The sequence below is a fragment of the Salvelinus sp. IW2-2015 genome, unplaced genomic scaffold (genome assembly GCF_002910315.2).
Source record: "Salvelinus sp. IW2-2015 unplaced genomic scaffold, ASM291031v2 Un_scaffold1650, whole genome shotgun sequence".
Lineage (NCBI taxonomy): Eukaryota > Metazoa > Chordata > Actinopteri > Salmoniformes > Salmonidae > Salvelinus > Salvelinus sp. IW2-2015.
Genome location: NW_019943061.1, coordinates 152049 through 164688, shown reverse-complemented (window position 1 = coordinate 164688; position 12640 = coordinate 152049). Strand labels below are relative to the sequence as shown.

Sequence of the window (12640 nt, the reverse complement as noted above, 5' to 3'; positions counted from 1 at the left end):
CGGATCAGGTACCTGGAGAACCAGAGGAGGGGGATAGATCCTGTTAGGGAGCCCCAGTAGGGGGAACTGAGACTGGGTTAGAAGGACGGGGGGTTATGGTTGTACCAAGAAATGCAGATGGGTCGGTGTTTGGGTGTTAAGGAGTAAAAGCGGAGTAAGGGCTCATACATGGTAAACCAATCAGCTGTACCATGATTTATAGTAAGACCATGAGGCTTAGCTGAGAGGAGAAACTGAATTTGTAAGTGTGTGTGTGTGTACACCTCAACTAGGTATACAGAGAAAGACATCATACACCCCAAATGTTCCATTATATCATCATGAACATGCATAGAACATGGAACAGGCCCCACCCACTCACCTCAAGATGAGCTGCAGCATCACATCCTCACACAGTACTCTCAATGAGAGTCTGGAACAGCGCCAGAGACACAGTACCCAGCTGGAAAACACCAAGAAGATAAACATCACAAGATGAAACAAAGGCCTCAGAGGACCGGAATACATCACAGGGCTGGATTAACAAGTAAGGGATTACAAGGCTGAATTTCAAAATGGCTGCCTGTGGCGCGTGGCATCATACCTGTTTAAATGTTGCAGAGTGACCATGGACAGCCTGAAGTCACAGCGTTTGATGATACTTGTTTAGTAAGTATCCCTGATGCAACTTCACTTAGTTGGCATGTAACCAGGTAATAGTGCCCCTAGGTCCTTAATGAGTTATGTTTTAGGCATGGTGTATGTCTTGATTAGGTTGGATTGTGTGGAAACAGGTGTATTGCCTATCTGTCGGAGTTGCTGACAGCTGAATAATTGTGTAGGGAAATGTCTGTCCATTTGAGGGGTTGGACCAAGAGTGATCGACCTGGCCAAGGCTTTCGACTCTGTCAATCACCGTATTCTTATCGGCAGACTCAACAGCCTTGGTTTCTCAAATGACTGCCTCGCCTGGTTCACAACATCCCCTGTAATCACATGATGCTGAGCCAGAGACGCGTGGTGAAGGAGAGAGATTTCTACTCTGTGTCGGCCGCTAAGATCCTGGCGCTCACACCCTCCTGCTGCTCCCCCGAACACAGCCCCCCACCCCTCAGACAGCTGGACTCCATCCTCTGGTCAAAGGGTACAGACAACAGTCCTAACACTGGCACCATGGGTAAGATAGGTTCACTGGAGATKTCTAGCTGGTTCTGTACTTTATATATGCCTATCACTAGGACAAGACAGTGTAACATGCCACATGCAGAAGTAAAGTGGAATTAACCCCCTATTTAACCAGTTGCTTTCTATTTGAAGGTGATCTTTTGAATGCCTTAATGGTTTTCTCTGAGAACTTAATGGTTCTCAGAGAATAAACTGTTACTTCTGAAGGATTTTAACAATGGGTTTCATTATTATAGGTCGAGAGATAGATAATCTAGTTTCCTTTGTTTCAAGTGGCCTGAATATTTGTGTTTGGGATTTTWGGCCATGTGCTGCAGCTTAGTCTGAGTAGRCGAAACGAATTAAGATCACATTTGATCCTAATCTGATTCACACTTCCCTCTCTTCTGTATTCACARTCGCAGCTTCAATGAGCTRTACGCTGAGCCAAAATCTCCAACACACAAARAGTTCCTTCACTGAGTTGCGACTAGTCATAACATTGTTGGTGGCGAGCGCTTTGACCTAATTTGTGGAGGTGGTATTTACCAAAAACCAWCAAAACACAAACCACACAGCCAAAGTGTTTGAACTTTTTGGGCTCCCCAAGAAGACCAAATAAATGATTTAATCTAGGAAATCTGTTCCCAAGTATTCCCACAAATAAAATATAAAAATAGATAAAATCTCTGTTCGCGCTTAGTTGTGGTCAATTTGCAGTGTACAAATTATTTACAATTATTTCGGCCTATTTGCTCGGACAAAAATGGTCCCGTGGCTGAATGTAGTTTCCTATCCCGTAGTAGAACGTGTTCTATTCATAATGCATTATTCCTATCCCCGTAGTAGAACGTTTCTATTGATAATGCATTATTCCTATCCCGTATAGAACATGTTCTATTGATAAAGCATATTCCTATCCCGTAGTAGAACGTGTTCTATTCATAATGCATTATTCCTATCCCGTAGTAGAACGTGTTCTATTATAATGCATTATTCCTATCCCCGTAGTAGAACATGTTCTATTGATATGCATTATTCCTATCCCGTAGTAGAACGTGTTCTATTCAATAATGCATTATTCTATCCCCGTAGTAGAACGTGTTCTATTCATAATGCATTATTCCTATCCCCGTAGTAGAACGTGTTCTATTGATAATGCATTATTCCTATCCCCGTAGTAGAACGTGTTCTATTGATAATGCATTATTCCTACCCCGTAGTAGAACGTGTTCTATTCGATAATGCATTATTCTCTATCCCGTAGTAGAACGTGTTCTATTCATAATGCATTATTCCTATCCCCGTAGTAGAACGTGTTCTATTCATAATGCATTATTCCTATCCCGCGTAGTAGAACGTGTTCTATTGATAATGCATTATTCCTATCCCCGTAGTAGAACGTGTTCTATTGATATGCATTATCCTATCCCGTAGTAGAACGTGTTCTATTGATAATGCATTATTCTCTATCCCCGTAGTAGAACGTGTTCTATTGATAATGCATTATTCCTATCCCCGTAGTAGAACGTGTTCTATTCATAATGCCATTATTCCTATCCCCGTAGTAGAACGTGTTCTATTGATAATGCATTATTCCTATCCCCGTAGTAGAACGTGTTCTATTGATAATGCATTATTCCTATCCCCGTAGTAGAACGTGTTCTATTGATAATGCATTATTCCTATCCCCGTAGTAGAACGTGTCTATTCATAATGCATTATTCCTATCCCGTAGTAGACGTGTTCTATTATAATGCTTATTCCTATCCCCGTAGTAGAACGTGTTCTATTGATAATGCATTATTCCTATCCCCGTAGTAGAACGTGTTCTATTGATAATGCATTATTCCTATCCCGTAGTAGAACGTGTTCTATTGATAATGCATTATTCCTATCCCCGTAGTAGAACGTGTTCTATTATAATGCATTATTCCTATCCCCGTAGTAGAACGTGTTCTATTGATAATGCATTATTCCTATCCCGTAGTAGAACGTGTTCTATTGATAATGCATTATTCCTATCCCCGTAGTAGAACGTGTTCTATTGATAATGCATTATTCCTATCCCGTTATAGAACGTGTTCTATTGATAATGCATTATTCCTATCCCCGTAGTAGAACGTGTCTATTATAATGCATTATTCCTATCCCCGTAGTAGAACGTGTTCTATTGATAATGCATTATTCCTATCCCGTAGTAAGAAACGTGTCTCTATTGATAATGCATTATTCCTATCCCGTAGTAGAACTGTTCTATGTTATAATGCAATTATTCCTATCCCCGTAGTAGAACGTGTTCTATTCATAAGCATTATTCCTATCCCCGTAGTAGAACGTGTTCTATTGATAATGCATTATTCCTAACCATTTACTATTCCTTATTAAGAGTCATTCAAACATCCATCAGTTATGGTTCTGTATGATCTTTACATGAAGTCTCATGTTGTCAGATTAATAACATAAGAGGCCTTATTAGGAAGTGTTTTTATCAACTCATGAAATCTCAATTAAATCAGTTTAGCCTCCTGTGGTTAATTGTCAACGTCATTAGTTCTGCTGTGCGTGAATGCAGCGCGCATGCAGCGCAGTGTGTCAGCCAGGATTAGTTATATTATTCATCTCACTGACTTGTTCTGTTTCCTCTCTCTCTCTCTCTCTCTCTCTCTCTCTCTCTCTCTCTCTCTCTCTCTCTCTCTCTGTCTCTCTGTCTCTCTGTCTGTCTCTCTGTTTGTCTGTCTGTCTATCACTGTTAGATACATTACTGACTTGTAGTGCTCCCTGTCTTTCTGTCTGTTTTTCAGAGACCGTGGATACCTTTTTGGAGGAGGATGGCTCGAGTTACTCCTGCGTCATCGGCTCTGAGATCTACTTGGACGTCAACTACCTGCACTACCTTTACAACGCCCGCCTGGGCATCAGCAGCTGCACCCGGGCCTGCCAGGTGTGGTCGGCCCCCTAYGATGGAGAGGMCCCCCCTCCAGAGGAGTACCAACCCAGTGCCCTGGAGGAGGCTGGGGCCAGGGGACGCCAAGCCCAGACGGTCAACCCCAAGAGGTCACATCCACATCCACGGCCTCGTSCCCCCTGCCCGCCCCAGACCACAGMCCCAGCCCCTACTAATCAACTAGAGCTGGAGTGGGACGATAGTTATGATGCCGGTCCGGTGGTGTCCCCCGAGGCTGCTGAGAGTAGTAGACCTCCACAGCCGCCTGCAGCCGAGCCGCCCAAACACATCCAGGAGATGAGGAGGACTGCCATCATGCTGGTTAAGGGTTCCTACATCGAGGAGTCCGACTTCCAGGATGATGTCATGGTCTACGACCTTGTGGCAAAGAAGGACGCCCGCGATACTGTGGATCGCCGCAGACCCAGCAGGGAGACACTACCGGAATCGGAGGAATCTGAAATGGACTCAGAATTTAACCTTGAGGAGKACCATTTCAAAGAATCCAGTCTGCAGGAGAAGGATGAGGTCYCCCTCAGCAATGGCCTGAGTCTTCCCCTCCATCCCACCAACATGGAGGTCAACAGCTCGGAGGTCACAAAGGGGTCAAAGGAGGTCAAAGCTCATGTTGCGGACCACAACTCCAACCTACAGAGCCCCTCGGCTACTGAGGTGGGGGACGACCTCATGGATCAGTATGAGGAGCTGATTCGTACGCTGGGCAGCGACGAGGCYGGGACTGGGGGGAGCAGCCCTGTGAAAACGGTGGACAAAGAGTTCCGGAATCCTGTTGTCACCGCCATGGAGGAGGACGAGGTGGACTTCAGCTCCTTCTCTATGGATACGCCAGAGCTGGAGAAGCAGCACTCGTCCCTGTTTGACACCAAGCTCCGCAGTGGGAGCACTAGGAGCCATTCGGTGCCTTTTACAGGTAAGATAAAACAACACTCTCAGAAATAAAAGCCTTAACTTTTGTACAATAACTTCACCAGGTTTGAAGGTCAGCTCTCTAACACGTGTCAAGAATTTGCTGAAGAATCACAACGTGGTTATCTTACAATGCATTTGGCTCAGAGAGAGAGAGAGAGAGAGAGAGAGGCTTTACTCAGACTGTCAAACCTGGTTAAATAACAAGCCTTAAAGTAAGACAGATAAAACTTCAGTCTGAGTAAAGTCTCTCTCTCTTCCTGTGTAGATTGAAGTATTATCTGCCTTACTTTAAGGCTTGTTCTTGATCTTTAACCAGGTTTGACAATCTGAGTGAAGACTCTCTTTCTCTCTTCCTGTAGGGCCATTTGTCAGTGTGCTGTTGTCACGTCTGGAGAACATGCTGGATAACTCTCTCCATGTCAACCTCCTGCTGACTGGTATACTGGCCCAGCTGGCTGCCTACCCCCAGCCCCTGCTGCAATCCTTCCTCCTCAACACCAACATGGTGTTCCAGCCCAGCGTGCGCTCACTCTATCAGGTACAGAGAGTGTGTGTGTGTGTGCGCGACTGTGAGTGTGACTGTCACCAGCCCAGTGTCCACTCCCGCTCCTGGATTCCAATAATTCTGTCAGTCTGTCTGTCCATCTATCTCTGACTATGTATTGACTTTCAGTCTGTCTGTCTGTCTGTATCCTTTGTTCTCTCTCAATGACTTTGAGCCAGAGATGGACACAGTCCTACTGTTAAGATACTCATCATAGACACTGCAATGCACGCCTACTCAAAAGAGACACAACTCTCTTAGTAAACATTTCACTCCGCTCCATTTAGTAAGCATTAGAGGTGTAAAAACGTCCCCCCAAAACAACTGTTTGCTTTTCTCCCTCACCGCTCTAAGCTGTTTAAACCTCTGGAGACTCATGAAACAAACAGAAAACCTGTTAGAAGTTAGAGAGGAGGATCCGTTATGAATAGTATTAATTAGAGAGGAGATTATGAATACCATGGCTGTGTCCCAAATGGAACCTTATTCCCTATATAGTGCACTACTTTTAACCAGAGCCTTATGGACCCTGGGTAAAAGTAGTGCACTATATAGGGGATAGGGTGCCATTTAGGACGCAGACTATGAGCGGGCGTACACTTAACGTGGCAATGAAAACAGAGTTCAAAATGGCTGTGAAACAAGTCTAGTGAGACTTTAACACAGTGTTTTTCTCTCCTGCTGGCTGATTCATGCATAATTGAATAGAGGATGTGTAAACAAGTAACTCAAAATGGAATGGGGCCGTTTGAAAGCTCGCATTAAAGGGAATGTTTGGATGGGGATGAAAGGGGACGGCGAGTTGTTGACGTACAAACACTGGGTACTTCATTTTCATTAGGGTCCAGATTAAAAGAGGTGGATTGTTTGTCATGGAGATGAATACGGTTTGGTTCTCTCATCATCAGCGTGTCTTGTCTTGCTTAATGTCCTTGTTTTGTCTGGTTTATGCCTCTGGTTTTGTTTTCAATCGTGTGATATGCTTTTATGCAAAAGCTACCCGTTTTACACCTGATAGTGTGTATAGCAATACTCTTGGCATCAAGTACGCAAAGCCTGTTGGCTTAATTCAGTCAAAACAAATGTACACTTTCTTTGATAAGGCATCTTGCGCTGTGGAAATGCAATGATTCCATTCATTTTTCTCAATAGAACAATACAATGTTTTATGTGTGCAAAAAATTWATTCAGCATGGTGATCTCATTGATCCACCATCTTGTTTCAATGTAAGCTCGCGAGATCAGGATCGCCGAATGAGACTACCTCATTGCAGCTTTGATACAATATTTATCCTGTACTTTCTGTGCTCTGGCAGCTACAGTGCCTTCAGAAAGTATTCACACCCCTTGACTTTTTCCACATTCTGATGAGTTACAGCCTGAATTTAAAATGGATTACATTTAGATTTTGTGTCACTGATCTACACAAAATACCCCATAATATCAAAGTGGAATTWTGTTAGTAGAACATTTTTGAAATTTGATAGACTCAATACATTTCAGCATTTCATTTTTTAAGTATTCAACCCCTTTGTTATGGCAAGCCTAAGTAAGTTCAGGAGTAAAAATGTGCYTAACAAATCACATAAATTGAATGGACTCATTCTGTGTTCAATAATAGTGGTTAACAGGATTTCAGAATGACTACCCCAAACATACAATTATTTGCAAGGTCCCTCAATCGAATAATACATTTCAAGCACAGATTCAAAGACCAGGGAGGTTTTTCAATGCCTCGCAAAGAAAGGCATTGATTGGTAGATAAAATGTAAAAAAGCAAACGCTGAATATTCCTCTGAGCATGGTGATGTTATTAATTAGGCTTTGGATGGTGTATCAATACACCCAGTCATTACAAAGATACAGGCATCCTTCCTAACTCATTTGCCGGAGAGGAAGGAAACTGCTCAGGGATTTCACCATGAGGCCAATGATGATTTTTACAAAGTTTAATGGCTGTGTAATGAGAAAGCTGAGAATAGATCAACACCATTGTAGTTACTCCACAATACTAACCTAAATGACAGAGTAAAAAGAAGGAAGCCTGAACAGAATAAAAATATTCCAATACATGCATTCTGTTTGCAACAAGACACTTAAGTAATATTGCAAAACATGAGGCAAAGAAAGGAACTTTTTGCCATGATTACAAAGCTTTGTTTGGTACAAATTCAACCCAACACATGACTGAGTACCACTCTTCATATTTTCCAACATGGTGTTTGCTGCATCATGTTATGGGAATGCTTGTCATCAGCAAGGACTAAGGAGTTTTTTAGGATAAAAAGAAATGGAATACAGCTAAGCACAGGCAAAGTCCTAGAGGAAAACCTGATTCAGTCTTTCCAACAGACACTGGGAGACTAATTCACCTTTCAGCAGGAAAATAACCTAAAACACAAGACCAAATTTATACTGGCGTTTCTTACCAAGAGGACATTGAATGCTCCTGAATGGCCGAGTTACAGTTTTAACTTAAATCGCTTTGAAAATCTATGGCTAAGACTTGAAAATGGCTTTCTAGCAATGATCAACAACCAACTTGAGAGAGCTTGAATAATAATGGGCAAATATTGTACAATTCAGCTGTGCAAAGCTCTTAGAGATTTACCCAGAAAGACTCACAACTGTAATTGGTGCCAAAGTTTTTTTTAACATGTATTGTCTCAGTGGGTGAATAATTATCTAATCAAGATGTATTAGTGTTTTATTTTTCATAAATTCTAACATTTATTAAAACATTTTTCTTCCACTTTGACAGAGTATTTTGTGTAGATCGTTACAATTAAATCCATATTTAATCCCTCTTTGTAACACAACAAAAAMGTCAAGGGGTGTGAATACTTTCTGAAGGCACTGTATTTCCTGTCTGATGTGCTACTGATGTTACTATATATGTGTTTCCATATCAGGTACTAGCCTCCCTTAAGAACCAGATAGAGCAGCAGGCCTCGACCAAGAAGGACTTCCCAGAGCTGATCACCTCCGCCCAGCACTGCCTCCTGGCCAGGGAGAGTTCAGTCAAGGGTCAAGGTGAGACTTGATTGACTACAGTACCCATAATGCTCTGTCCTACATATCCGGTTCCATGTTAGTAAAGATGTTAGATGTTCTGAAGCTAACATAATGGCTTCCCTGCCAGGATACATAGTGTTTATAACAGCCGTATAACTGTGTACTGTTACTTACTGGTAGTATAAATCTTTTGTTTGAATAGATGTTGTTCAATGTTGAATTCTGAGCTTTATTGTGAGCTATCCTATGAGCATCATTAGAATGTAATTTAGGTCTGTTTTGTTGCCAATAGCCAGGTCATTGAGATTAGAATGGATACAGGCAAGGCTTCCAGAGGATTTGAGGCAATATCCTAGATCATAAGACCAGTAATGATCCTAGCAATACTGTTGTTTCTAATCACTGCAATGCAATGAAGCACCACTGAAAGATTAAAACTGTATCTGTGCTTAGTTTGTGTTGTTTGGTTCCTCCTCGAGGACTTGGAGAATATATTCAGCTTGGTCATGAAGCATTGCAGCAATGGAGAAACAACTCAGGTCCTTCTGACGTTCTTCTTCTCATACTTCTCTAGTCTACTGCATTCCCAATGGTTTCTCCCCACCATTTTATATGCGAGCTTTCTCTCTGAGCAAGGAATGTATTGGTAGGAGATTGCATGAGATTTAAAAAGGAAAATGAGACTGATAATAAAGGGAGAATTTCTTCTTTCAAGTGGACTAACATGAGCTTGCTACAATGTCCAACTGCAGTTAAATGCAACTATTACTAATGTTTTATTTTTCATCTCTATTTACTTATCCTCCACAGATACAAACTGCGGAGACAGCCGAGAATGTTCCCCCCTGGAGGCAGGAAGGATGATGAAGAGCTCTCCTCCTCCCCAGCCCAAGACCATTTCCCTGGCCAGGACCGAGGTCTTTGCTACCGTCCTCTTCACGGAGTTCCTCAAAGAACTGGCGGCCATTGCGCAGGAGCACTCGATACTATCGCACGTCCCTATGGAGGAATAACGATATAATAACATTGTAATAATAATGTTTTAMTAATGTTATGGCAGCATTGTCTCACAGSGAAGGAGTGAGTGTCTGTCCCTGACCTGTTGTGTGCACTCGGGTCATTTTAAACGTTTTAAAAAGACTCTTTGAAAGTTTTTCATGTTTTCCAACACTACTTGATGAAGAAAACTATACCTCTTGGATTGATTCACTCATCTTTTATCTCTCTCCCTGAGGTAGTTTTTAAATTGGGTTATATATATATATATTTGAGGCTAATATATTTTTCCAAACCAATATATAAAAACGGCGGGCTCTGATGTACAGTAACACATAACTTACAGGAATCTCTCACCCATTTGATGCATTTGCCATTGATACCCTCAGACAGACTCATATGTATATGGTTCTGCCCTCAGAGAGTTGTATGCATAGGCCTATGYCACATCCAAGGAGCAGGTCATGTGATTTAYAATGACTGKAAAGTACTGACCTACTTCAAGCCTTTGGTGGAACCCCTGCACCAACCAATAAGAATGCTGAAATGGAAGCTTGGGGCTAATCGACCAAAGACTGAATAGAATGGAACCGGCTGAATGGAACAATGGGAAGTTAATGATACACAAAGGACACATCACCTGTCCCTTCAGGCTTTTAGACTTACAATATTGCATTCATAAATGTCAGTGTACTGCCCTGGTAGCAACACCCTCTCCAGTGACCAGCTCTAGTTGTCTTGTAGTGATGGCCACCGTACAATAGGGACTTATACGTGGCCTTACCGAAATCTCTGGTGGTGCCGTGGTGTCACCCTGGGGTTGCATGCTGTACTGGAAATAATCAGGAGCCTATTTTGTCAGGATCTCTCCCTGCGGAGTATTTATCACTAATCAAATGTTATTTGTCACATGCTTCGTAAACAACAGGTGTAGACTAACAGTGAAATGCTTACTTACGGGCCCTTCCCAACAATGTAGAGAGAAAGAAAATAGAGAAAMAGTGGGAAAGTAATAATAAATCCACAATGRGTAACGCTAACTTGGCTGTAAACACGGGGTACCAGTGACAAGTACCCTAGCAGCACCACTCTRAACTACTGGTTAGCGCGTTAGAAGTGGGATGCTAGTGGGAGTCCCAATCATCTCATACTTACTTTCTGAGTTGGTGTAGACCATGGCATTCCCTAATGTTATGTATCTGGTGGTCGTTGTTCAAAACTCTTGACTGAAGGAGAGGCCTAGTAACTTTAGACGATCAGGCTCACTGTACAAAACAAGTTTGTGTTTCGCTAAATACCTTAAATCAAAGACTTTCTTTGTTCAATAGACCTATTTCAATTATGTTATGTTTTCAATGCACATTAGATATTCAAGTTAGAAGTTGTTTTTTTTWATTTTGGGGTGTACTTAAGGACACTGGGTTCTTCTGACGTCAGTTCTCAATGCTGCGGCTAACTCCATTTTCCCATGGTGCACCAGGTCCTGTCCACTGAATGCACGTTATTTATAATGATATCTCTCTAAAAGGAGCTTTCCATATCAGGGTGATGCACTCAATGTTGGCATCCAAAACAACACCTTATTTCCTATGTAGTGCACTACTTTTGACCRTATAAATCAAGAKTAGTGCACTATWTGGGGTAATGGGTGCCGTTTGGGAAGCCCTCAATGWCTTAGCCTTATTTTAGTACTTTWTGTATATAATTGGGAAAAATAATCAAAGAAGCAGCACACTATGCAAATCATTATTGATATTTGAGGTATAAGAGTACTTTATTACGTTTTGTTTCCTGATGGGTTTGGGTATTTAATACAGAATGTACTTAATGTCACAATAATGGAACTGTTTTGTAGAGAGGTTCTATTGCCATATTTTTTCACAGAAGTTGTAACTTCTGTCTTCTCGTTGCTGTATTAGGGTATGCATGTTTCTTGTATGTTTTTAAGAGTCAAGTTGGGAGAATTGGAATACGTCACTGTTGGTTGGTTCAATAATGATTTGGCACATTCATTTTAGCATTGAGTGTTGGCCAACTCTCACAGGAAGACATGGGTAGCCTGAAATCCAAGCTGATATGCTCCATTTCACCAATGTTTAAGTTTGAATTCCAGACTAAGACATGGTCTACCATTAGCAACAAATAAATAGCCTTGGTTTTAATTGACTTCATTTTATTTAAGGTTTTGATTTCAACCAAGGAGACATTTTGTTACAATGCCTGTCCCTATTAAATCGGTATGTTAGGAAAGAACTACTTGGTGCCTGAATTTTGAATGAAGTTCCTCCTGTTGCTTACAGTGTCTACTCTGGGCTAAGCATGGTCATGTTCAGTAGGCATAAAAGTGAGCTTATCCATTTAGAAATGCTCTTTTTTGTTTTCGGTTGCAAAACTTTTTCCTATGGTGCATCCTAACGAACATGACCCAGAGGATGAATGTGGATGCAGCTGCGAAGTCAAGAATATACCACTGTCTGCTCGAACTAGTCCACAAATTGGACTGATGGACAGTTATGGAATGCATCATTTCTTGCCATTGCTACATTTGGTGATGTACTCCATATTTTCTTGTAGTAGAATGTTGTGTGGAGCACATTTATTTCAACCAAATTTAGAGGCACAGTTCTCTTCAGCTGCATAGAGGTTTCATTCCAAAGAGAAGTAGTCTAGTTTCTCCCTTTCTACAACTATTAGCATCCATTTTAGATGTCAGCGATGACCTTGTCAGGTTACTCCAGTGTGTATTCTTCTGTCATTAAAGTCAGAGGTTCCAAGGAATGATTACTTTAATAAAGACATGTATTAGTGTATTCTTTATAATACGTTTTTATTGAAGAACAGATAAATATTATGTCATGTGTTTTGACTTGATAGCTTCTCTACCCAAATTTACATTTTAGCTTCACCTCGGCAAAGTGAAATGCAAAACACAGGGAAAACACTTTTCCTTCCTCTTTCGCCCAGAAGTGGTTGTGTTTTCAATGGTTTGTTCAGTGGACTCCTCTGGCCTCATTTAGTAAACAATCCCCCCTCTAGCCCTGTTCATACCTGGTTCTAACATGCAG

General features: G+C 41.6%; 1 protein-coding gene across 1 annotated transcript in view; it reads left to right on the top strand.

Annotated features, from left to right (window-relative positions):
* fhip1aa (FHF complex subunit HOOK interacting protein 1Aa) overlaps positions 1–12385 on the top strand; it is a 37602-nt gene extending 25217 nt beyond the window's left edge. Inside the window, exons 17-21 of the mRNA XM_070439445.1 lie at positions 943–1156; positions 3948–5021; positions 5380–5558; positions 8477–8597; positions 9390–12385. Coding sequence (XP_070295546.1) covers positions 943–1156; positions 3948–5021; positions 5380–5558; positions 8477–8597; positions 9390–9592 — 1791 coding nt within the window. The 3' untranslated portion in view covers positions 9593–12385. The remainder of the gene's footprint in view (positions 1–942; positions 1157–3947; positions 5022–5379; positions 5559–8476; positions 8598–9389) is intronic.
* Positions 12386–12640: the final 255 nt, after the last annotated feature.